The following is an 11055-nucleotide window of genomic DNA, read 5'->3' as shown; positions in this document are numbered from 1 at the left end:
CCAAGATGCATTTCAATCCAAAATCAGAAGTTGGCCAGGTTGCATTCAACGAATAAGAAGATGGATGAGGTGGAGTTTTGGGCAAACAACACATGTTAAGATGGCTATATTAGCCTATGATTAGGTGGCGACCACTATTGTCTAAAAAGCTTGAGAAAATTTCCACTTGTTCAGCCGAGAGTTGCTTGCTGCATGGTATAATCACAGGTGTTTATACTAGATAAAATTCTCTAATATGAACTAGTGGATAGAACAAGGTTGCTTGGTGCATGGTATAGCATATATAGCAATTACACATAAAGCAGTACTAGCTGCCAAATGAATAAGAAAATTCACATTTTTCCTAGCGCGAGTTAACTAACGCAAAGATATTTTTGAAATGACTGTAGGGCGCGAGCGAAAAGTGCTGGGTGAAGAGCATAATTCTTTTAAAAATCAAACCCTTTTTTAGTCTAGATATGCACAATTTATTCACCTCTCCTATCCATTATAAAGGAGATAGTTCACAAGAGAAATGTTGGTGAACTCTATTAGTGGGGTTACTTATTAAAATGGTTGCACTAGTGTGTCCACTCATATATTTCTCTCGAATATTAAGATTATGTTGGATTGATTAGTTGAGAAATTTTAAATTTTTTGAAATTCTAGGCAATTCAAATGATTCAATTAAATTGCATTCATTTTTAAATATTCTTGTAATATGAAGTAATAAAAAATTTCATTGTTCCTTAAAAAAAAATATATTTCATTGTCATAATTTTTGGACAACTTTTATAAATTTTAATTTTTTTAGGCAAAATTTTAAAATTGAAATTAGTGGTCAATTTGCAAATTTTAAGGGGTCAAATTATAATTTTGAAAAAATTGACGGGTAAATTTGCAATTTCCAAAAAAGGTCAAATTGCTATTTTTTGGAAATTTATTGAGGTCAATTTGAAAAATTATAAGTATGAAGAAATTTGAAATTCTTAGCTTTTAGGTGTCATTTGAAATTCTCTAAATTTAACTTAAACAAAATGCTTCATAAATTTTCATCATTTTGAAAATTCTCCAAATTATTATTCAAAACCTAAAAGTATTTGAATTTCCTCAAAACATTACATTAGCTCAAAACATTTTCTCATCCAAACACACTCTAAATATATGATAGATAAATAGAGCGAATCCAAACTCCTTTAATTTATCCATTTCGATGGAAACAAGGTTATTGTTTTCGGAGTAGGAAGGATAAATTGAGATAAAATGATTTTTTTTCTTCATCCCAATAGGTAATTTCGAACATTAGTTTTTAAGACTTTAACCATGACGAAGCAGTTCTTTTTAGGTCCTTTCAATGTCCCTAGACCCCCGAAAATAATCGGGAGATAACTCTCAGAGTGCATTCTTTTTTTTTTTAATTTTAACAACTTCGGTAGATAACTTTCGAATGATATTTTTCAACACAAAGAGATATTAAATGGACCTAAAAAGAAATCTCACCCCATTTATGGCCAACTATTATTTTGTTCACCCTATGCATTTCTCACGCGCCATATTTTTTTTTTCTGGAAAATAGTTTTCCCCTTATTTTTAGATGGAAAAATAAGTTTTTTCACCAATTCTGATTATAAAATCCGAATAAATGAGTAGTTTGAATTCTATAATCTGAAAACCCCAAATAGTAGGGTGTGTTCCTTATTTTTTTTTTTTGGATTATAAAATCTGAACTATCTATATAACTCCTGTTGTGCAAAGAATTTAGGAGAAAGCATGTTCAAATTATACAATCTGACATGTACCAACATAAAAATTGAGTCCATTTATGACATGAATAGCTAATTTAAGAACTATACTAACCATGATACCCCCTCCTTGTATTTCAGGTCATTGTTAGTTGTTCCCACCGTATCCCAACTGAAAATCCGATTTTCAGGCTAATTGATCGGATTGCTCCAAAACTTGTTTATGTAATCTGGAAAAAAAATTTGATTATAGAGACTCGTATGGAAGGGACTTCTTGCAGGACTACTCCCCTCAATCTAAAATTTCATCGTTTAGATTTTCTTTTTAATTTTCAATATTCTAAAAAAAATCCATTTTTTTTTTGCATTAGCATGATTTGATTTTTAGAATTTTTTGTGGCATTTTTATAATATTTTTATTTTATTTGACAAGTTTTATTAATTTTTTCCTTTACATTTTAGTTGTTTTCAAAACCAAAATTTAAAACTATTAAAATGAGAGGGATTCTGATTTTTGCTTACATACAAGCATATTTCATTCCTAAAAAAAAAAAAAAAACATATTTCATATTATATAGTCCAAAAATCTCTAAAAACGTTCGAGTATATAATTAGAACATTCGTAAAAGAGATAGACGAGCATGAAATAGTCCTCGTGAGCTTAACTCAGATAGTAAGGACAATGCATAATATATGCATGGTCCGAAGTACAAACTTATTCTACCAAAAAAAACGAGCATGAAATAATATATTGTGTAAAAGCATAGTCTCTCTCTATGGCTCCTATTGACAGGTTTTTTTGTATTTTTTTTTTCAGCCCATTAAAATATGATTTTTGTGCATAGCCTCGTGCCAAGCTCTTTTCACACTTTTTTGTGTTCTTTCATCTCACTCCTACCCACCACACTGCTCTTTCAAATGCAGATATATTTGTTTTCTTCCGTTTGATTTTCTTTCTACTTTCCTCCAAAAACATTTCAACTTTTGACTTTCTCGTTTACTTTCTTTGCCTTTCCTTTTGCCTTTTTGTTCCCATTTTCGCAATTACGTACTTTCCTGTCTTTCGCCGTCATAGTTTTGATATATTTTCTAATTAAAATCATTGTTTCTTTTTTGTTGAGCCATCGGTCAAGTAGGTTTATCAATTACTACTTTGGTACGTAGAGAAAGTTTTAGAGGAACATGAAGAGGTAGTGGAAGACGGACCCGTGACACAGTGGAATGTAAGTGCAAGAAAATTTGGCATTACAAAATTCAAGCAATGTGTGAAGTTGGGAAATAACTCAAAAATGCATGGAGGTAGCTTGTAAGGGATGTGTAAAATTGAAAACGAATGGGATCACTCATATGATCACTGATGTATAATAATGCTATGTTTTAGAGCTTATATAAGAACAATCAATTCGACATTGGATATTTACAAGAAAATGGTTTGACTGTGATGTTCCACAGTTCCAATCATAAAGGTCTCATTCTTAACCAACGTGTCTTCAAATAGAATGTTCATTTTGTTTGTTAAATATCCACACAAGGAGAGATCATGTTTTCAAGTTACTATTGAAGATATATCTTCAATACATATGGCGTTGTAGTCACAAAGGTTTAAAGCTTTTGCAAAGCAAATAAATGGTGATAGGACTTCCAAAATTATTAAACTCAACAAAGCCTTTAAACTATCTGTTTCTTGCTAAATCAATTTTATGCGCTAAAATTTAGTTTATTTTGCTGAAGCCAAAAATGATCTTTACGAACAAATTGTGTTTTTTCCTCATAGCGTGCATTATTTGGAGTTTGCAACGTGAAATCAAATAAGTACTAAATTTTGCACTGTAATTTAATATTTGTTTTGTTTCACGTTGCAAACTTCATATTATACAAAACATGATTTGTTCATAAAATATATTTTTTGCCTTAAAAAAATAAAATTAATTTTGGAGCATGAAATTGATTTCGGCCGAAACTTATATTTTTGTCTTTAGTAGAAACAATTATACTACTTTGTTGGGCAATTTTTTTTTTAGCATAATATTGGTACCAAGTTTACATCATTGTTTAGCGGTTACTAAACTTCGTCGTAAAACATGTGAAATACACAAGATTATTTTTCATCTTTCAATTGAATTTTTTCAATACGCATGCGTTGGGAATAAAACCGTTGATTAAATATTTTTACGGAGCTTATGCCTTTTACTATTTGGACCAATCAATTGTTGATTTGGACAATCATTTTATATTATGTCCTTTATTGTATATAATGCCCTTGTTTATTTGTGCATCATGCTTATTTTTATTTTTCTTACGTATTATAATATTATTTATCAATATAAAGAATAGATTGTTCGGGTGGAAAAAAATAAACTTATCTTTAGGTGGTCGGTTAGTTATCTTAAAGTCAGTCATGTAATGTCTTCCGGTCTACTTTTTCTTCTTCAAAACCCCCACATGTATCATTTCTTCTCTTAAATATGTATTTAATTGGTTTTTTTTTTGAGGTGGTGGTGGTTAGGATACTAAAAAAATATATTAGATTGATTGGGATACTATTTGCTTGAATGAGGAGTTTGGAGGTTTGGGGTTGGGATAATGAAGGAGTTTAATATTGCTCTTTAGGGAAGTGGTGTTTGGAGGATATTAAAGGAGACTTATGGTACAAAGTGTTGAGGGTGAAATATGGTGAGGAGGGGGCGCTTGAAGGAGGGGGTAGAGATGGGTCTGTGTGGTGGAAGGAGTTGTTGCAACTTGCAAGTTTGTAATGGTGTTGGGTTCAGGGAAGGAAGGTGATTTGAAGATAATTTAAGGAGGATGGTGAGTGATGGGGTTGATATTTATTTTTGGTAGATCCTTGGTTAGGGGATGCTCCTCTCAAGGACCTATTTTCAAGGTTATTTGAATTGTCTGTGAATAAGTGGGTGTCAGTGGCAAATATGTTTCCTTTGGGGTGGTAAGAGGAATGAGAGTCTTGGACTTGGAGGTCTAGGTTGTTTGCGTGGGAGGAGAAGTTAGTAGGGGAGTGTAAGGTTTTACTTAACAATGTTAATTTCCAGGTTAACAGTGATGATCATTGGCAGTAGATTTTAGATCCGGTTGTTGGTTATATTGTGTGGGACATATTATTTGCTCGTTAATTTGGTTCCTCATTCTTATTCACCTGTTTCGGATCTTATTAGGTATAAGGACATTCCTTTGAAGGTATATTGCTTTCTTATAAATCAGCTTTCCACCAAAAATAATTTATTTGGACGAGGTGTCCTTAATCAAGACTCTCAGCTTTGTGTGAGTGGATGTGGTGTTACAGAATCGATTAACCACTTGTTCTTAAATTATAATTTTTTCGGCAGCGTTTGACAGCATATTCGACATTGAAATGACTTCTCTTTAATCGTTCCTTCAAGTATTTCTTTCAATTTTATGCAGTTTGGTTTTTTTATCAGAAGTGTAGAATTGTTTACATACAACTTATATTTAATCAAAATTATTTCTCTAAAAATAAGTTTCTTTAGACTATTATACCAACAATACTTGGTTGAACACGACACTTAGCGAAATATGTTTTGACATACTTACACAAATGAAAAAGACATTGCTACCAAAATGGAAATTCTTTTTTTTATTTAGGATTGTCACAGTAAGACTTGTTCCTACTATACTACATATTTATAAGGAAAGTGTGCATTCTTTCTCTTTTCTTCTAGAATTCAAGTTCACCCATTGCTAAGCGCCACCGAAATTGATGAATATCCAATCCAAAATATTTGAATATCCGATCCGAATTGACCAAATTAGTAATTTGTCAAGCAAGAAAGGCAAACTACCATTCACACACGTACACAATTCTGTGTATATACATACGTATACAGACATAAATTAAATAAAAAGATTACTCATCTAGAAGCAGCCAAATATGTTAAATAATTCAACCGTCCATTTCAGACCATTGCACGTGGTACTGTATTGTATTGGTTAAAACTAAGCTAACACAACCAAAATCTAGAAGCTATACAATATTTGATCACACGTGTAGGAGTATAAAGTTTACCAAACAAAGAAACCGGTTAAAGTTCACATGTGTGGGATGAATTATTCTACTCTCACACAGTTATTTATACACATAAGTACATTATCCTATTATATTTAGAAGATACCATATGAAAACACCAAGGGATAGGTTAGGTATACAAAGGCGGCTAGGACAAATTAAAAACCCTATAAAAATGGTCAACAAAATAATCACAACCCTTCATCTATTATCTTATAAATTAATATTATAAATAAATAAAATATAGGTGATCCTTCTCTGCCTATTACCCTTCATATATATTGCACACCAACCACAGACATATACCTATTGAGCTATAAACCTATTCCTCCAATTCACAAAAAAGTTACAACAACAAGAAAAAGAAAATGGAAGTGTTGGTGCATAGCCCCAGAGAGAGTCCTAACATAGATCATTTCGATTTCAATAGAATTTCACCTTATCTAAGTACACCTTCTTCACCAAAACGATTTGGTGAAGATTTTTACTTAAGTGCACCCACTAGCCCATCAAGGTTTTTCTCTCAATTTGAAGATGAAGATGCTGGATTTGCGTTTTCTGTTCATAGAGAATCAGATTCATCACCTCGTTCAGCTGAAGAACTTTTCCATGGTGGTGTAATCAAGCCTTTAGAATCTGCTAAATCTCCTCTTCTATCTCCAAATAGAGTCAAAAAATCTCCAATAGCAAAAGGTAAAAAAGCTATAATGGAAGCTTTTTCACCTAAAAATAAGAAAGATTCATCTCTTGGTAATGGAGAAAGAAGAGGTAGAGATAGAACACCAGCTTCTGAATTTTCTTCATCAAATTCTGGTCGTAGAGTTACACGTTCACATTCTCCATATAGAACATCACAATACACATGGGTTGAAGAACAACAACAGCATAAACAATCACAGATTAATAAAGAGGATTCTGTTGAATCTGTTCAAACCGTTTCTTCGTCCAAGAGTTCAAGAATATGGAGATTGAGAGATTTTTTGTTGTTTCGTAGTGCATCAGAAGGAAGAGGAACAAGCAAAGATCCATTCAGAAAATTCCCTGTTTCATACAACAAGAAATTATCTGAAGAAGGAAAAGGTTCATCATCACCGTTTAGATCTTCTGAGATTCCAAGGCCTAGAAGAAAGGATTCTGGTGTTTCTGCACATGAATTGCATTATGCTAGGAAAAAAGCAGAGTCTGAAGATTTGAAGAAGAGAACTTTCTTGCCTTATAAACAAGGGATTTTGGGTAGGTTAGCTGGGTTAGGATCAAATACAAGATGAATGTCATGCATTTTTTTTCTTCATTCATTCAACCTCTCAAACAATTTTCTTTTCATCAAAAATGTATTCTTTTGTTGAAATTTTAATATACCATTAATTGTTATTATTGATATGAAAACGTTCAATTATAAAGACTAATCTTTAAGTCGATAAGACACGACAAAGTTCTATTATTGTGTATATTATATACCGACATTGTTTAGAATATTTGCATAGACAAGAGCATGTGGCTAGTCGATGAAGACAAATGAGTATGAATATGTGGCCTAATGACAATTTATTTCATCACATTATTGTTTGAATTCAATTTGATAACAATCTTCTTGCAAGAACATGCAAAACAGATAAACTTTAGATGAATGTGTTTATTTTGTCTTGCACAAATAATACACGTCTCTCAAGTCTGAACTCTGAAGAGACAAAGTGCGGGCTGTATTGTGATCTAATATTGGTTAGAGAGACACTGCTTCCTAACTAACACATCTGACGTATAATTTATTCACGATGTTTTCTTCTTAATTGTCTGGGTGCTGGGAGAGTAGGATAACTTTTTTGGAATTTCGAGATTATTAGACAAGAGATAAGTAAAATTCGATTTAAACCATGGGATTTAATTTACACCATTCCATCTCAGTTGAAGCTCATTAACATATGTTTTGAAAAAAAAAATGTTTTATGATACGATTCAGTTGGTTTTGAATTAATTTTTTTTTAAAAATTATATATGATTGGAGAATATGATTAATTTTTTTAGCTAAAAGAAATAACACTAGTGATTGAAAACTTACATCATACGTTGATGAACTGAGATTTAAACCTCTGTCACACCGTCTAATCAACAATATTAATATTTTTATCAATTGAATTAGAATTTTTGGTTATTATTATTTAAGGAAAAAATTGAAACCAGCAAACAATATATTAAGCAGTATATCATACAACTAAATAATACATAAGTACCCTAAAAAAGTTATTAAAACTTACTTATACAATTTGGTTCGGTTATGAAAGAAGTAATTCGGATTCTAATCCAATCCAAACGATTTATATAATAGGACTTCAAAAACTAATTTAATAAAACTGTCAATCGATCTAAAAAGTTAAAAAATAACGTCAAATCGAATGTTTTTTTATTTTTAACATTCAATTTGACGTTATTTTTTAACTTTTTAGATCGGCTGACAGTTTTATTTTAAATCTTAAATTGATTTGAATCTAAACATCTAAGTCATCATAAATGGTAAAGGACTATAGTATGCATGAATCTATTAGCAAAAAAGGAAAAAGGAGTATTCATCGATTTAGTTTCCTACTTTTCTTACCATATGTGGACTGTTCTATGTGAACAACGTTCTCCATTATGGTAAAATGAAATATTAGTAAATTTTTCTTTTAAAGTTATTTGACTCTAATACAATATTTTATTCGATTTTTGATAATATGACATTATTTTATTTAACGCATACCATAAAATTATGTTTTATTTATTGAAAAAAAATAACAAGTTCTTTTATTTGTTTGACAAAAAAATAACAAGTTCTTGTTGATGCATGCATCTTTAATTAATATTTAGTAACTAATCGTCATACAAGTTCTCAAAAAATAATTTGTAAAAAAAAAACAGTTCTAAAAAAATGAATAATTCTATAAACCAACTTGTAAACTAGTTATTTACTTTTTTTTTTAGCAAATAAACTAATTATTTACTATCACTATCATATTAATATCAATAAGCAAACTTTTAGAGCCTGATATGAATTAAATAATTAGTAGATTTTGATATCTAATAATTTAGATATTTTAAAATAAACAGAAGCTATTTTGTGTTTGTTTGTCATAAAAAAATATTTTAAAAAATATTTTAAAAAAATATTGTCCTAGATTAACTGACTCATTTCATTTCACTTTTCAATGCAATATTAATTACTGTTTTTCATTTATAATAATTAATACTACTTTTATCATTCTCTATTCAATATATTATACTTTGCATTTATGATAATGGTAAATACATCAATACTTGACAAGAACACTTAAAATCATTTTTCCTCCTTTACTAATATATTTTTTAATAAGTGTGAAATGAACAAAAGGCTCACTTAAATTGGGACGGAGAGAGTAAAATACAATTTTTACAAGGAAAAAATTGAAAATTCTCTCGTACTCCCATTTAATTGCAATTTTTACTCTTTTTCAACAAAAAAAAATAAATCAATTTTTACACGGAAAAACTGAAAATCTTCTCAAGGCACACCATTTCCTAAACGCCGGTACACCAAAAGGATTAGAGTTATTGGAGAGACCGTTTGGTAAGACACATATATTAGCTTATAGCTTATAAGCTCGTTTGACAAAAAAAAGTTCTGTTTGGTAATACTTTTTCACCATGAGCTTATAGCTTATTTCACGAGGTTATAAGCTAATTTTCAGAAGCTATTCCAAGTAGCGTTTGAGCTTATAGCTTATAGCTTCTCACTTTTTCTATCACTTTTACCCTTATTATTATATCTAAATTCCATTTTTACCCACTACAATTTATTATAATATAGCTCCATAATAAATACCACCGTCTATTTTTTTTTTTAGAAAATATTACTAGCCCTTGTTAATAAAAACACCAACCAGCTTTCTTTATAATTCTATGTATACAATATACTATTTTTTTTTTTAACAGAACAATATACTAATAGTTTTTTCTTAAGGAACAATATACTATTAGTGTTATTTTTTTTACTCTACGGCTTTCGTTGTTATTTTTTTACACAATATGCCTTAAAAAAAAATCGACGCAACGCAACAATATACCTTTAGTTTATTTATTATTTTTTTTTTTTATGAAAATAAACCTTAGTGTTATGTTCTTTATTTTTTTTTTATGCTCACGGACATGTTCTTTATTCTTTGATTATTCTTTAAAAAATATACCATCAATTGTGTTACATTTTAATGAAATTATACCTTTCATTATTTTAAAGTATTTTTTAAAGATAATTTAGATTACGAAATTACAGATACTTAAATATTATTTTATATGATTTTATTATAAATTAAGAATGTCCTTTATGTCATTTTACATTTATCAGCTAATTGAACAGCTAGTTTTACCAAACACACTTTAGTTAGCTTATAAGTTATTAGTCATCAGCTATCAGCTATAAGCTATCAGTTAGCTTCTTGTACTCTCACCAATATTGAAAAACCTTCGCAAAAGTCTAATTCAAGAGTAATGATATTTGTACATCTAATTGATGACAACTTTGGTGACAACTTTGCTTTTATTTTTTTCTATTGGTCAAAAACAATAGAGAGAAAAAAGAAAAGAGAGAATAAGAATGTCATGTGAGTATGAGGAGAAAATTATCTAAAAATTATTGTAAAATGGTTGTTCAAATATCATTTCTCCTGATTCAAAGGGTGCACTTGAGAAGGGAAAACCTTCAGATGATTCCATTCATTAAATTAAAGGGAATGGACACGAATATCAAACACAAGAAGACTACACACTGTCCTTGTCGAGGACAAACCAATGTTTTGACATGATACCTCTAACCTATGGACCAAATTGAAGAAGGACCTAGTCGTTAGGATCTTAGAAAGGAGTTCTAGGACAAGCAACTTCACTTTTCCCATGTTAGGTGAGAACCATGAGTCTGACACTTGCAACTTTTCTCCAATCACCATTCAACATCCTCTTCAGTAAAAAAAATAAAAAATAAACTGCCTTTTTAAGCCTCTCATCGTTGTTTGAATCTTTAGATCACCACTCGGTATCACCAAAATCCATCATTACCTTAAGCCATTTCTACCATCTATATAAGTGTGGCTTTGTGCCACAACTAAGATGAGATCACTTTTCACACATTTTTCCTTCATCATTCTCTCGCTGACTTGAGTGCTTACATGTTTTGCCTTTGAATGTTGAACCTTCCACCGCACCAGAGAATATCTTCTGTCCCACCGTAAGCTTCTGCAGCATGGAAAACCTTCTCGAACAAGCACTTCCTTGTTTTGGTCTACTCTGTATCACCTT

General features: G+C 30.5%; 1 protein-coding gene across 1 annotated transcript; it reads left to right on the top strand.

Moving 5' to 3' along the window:
* Window positions 1-6041: 6041 nt before the first annotated feature.
* LOC11430612 (uncharacterized) lies at window positions 6042-7207 on the top strand. The gene has a single exon (XM_003602955.4). It carries the CDS (start codon window positions 6126-6128, stop codon window positions 7023-7025), a length of 900 nt encoding a protein of 299 aa, XP_003603003.1. The 5' UTR covers window positions 6042-6125; the 3' UTR covers window positions 7026-7207.
* Window positions 7208-11055: the final 3848 nt, after the last annotated feature.

The sequence above is a fragment of the Medicago truncatula genome, chromosome 3, assembly GCF_003473485.1.
Source record: "Medicago truncatula cultivar Jemalong A17 chromosome 3, MtrunA17r5.0-ANR, whole genome shotgun sequence".
NCBI lineage: Eukaryota > Viridiplantae > Streptophyta > Magnoliopsida > Fabales > Fabaceae > Medicago > Medicago truncatula.
The sequence above is the reverse complement of the archived record's forward strand: the minus strand, read 5'-3'. Positions and strand labels throughout refer to the sequence as shown.

Coding starts and splice junctions, on each gene's coding strand:
- LOC11430612 (XM_003602955.4), top strand. CDS start 6,126: ATGGAAGTGTTGGTGCATAGCCCCAGAGAGAGTCCTAACATAGATCAT.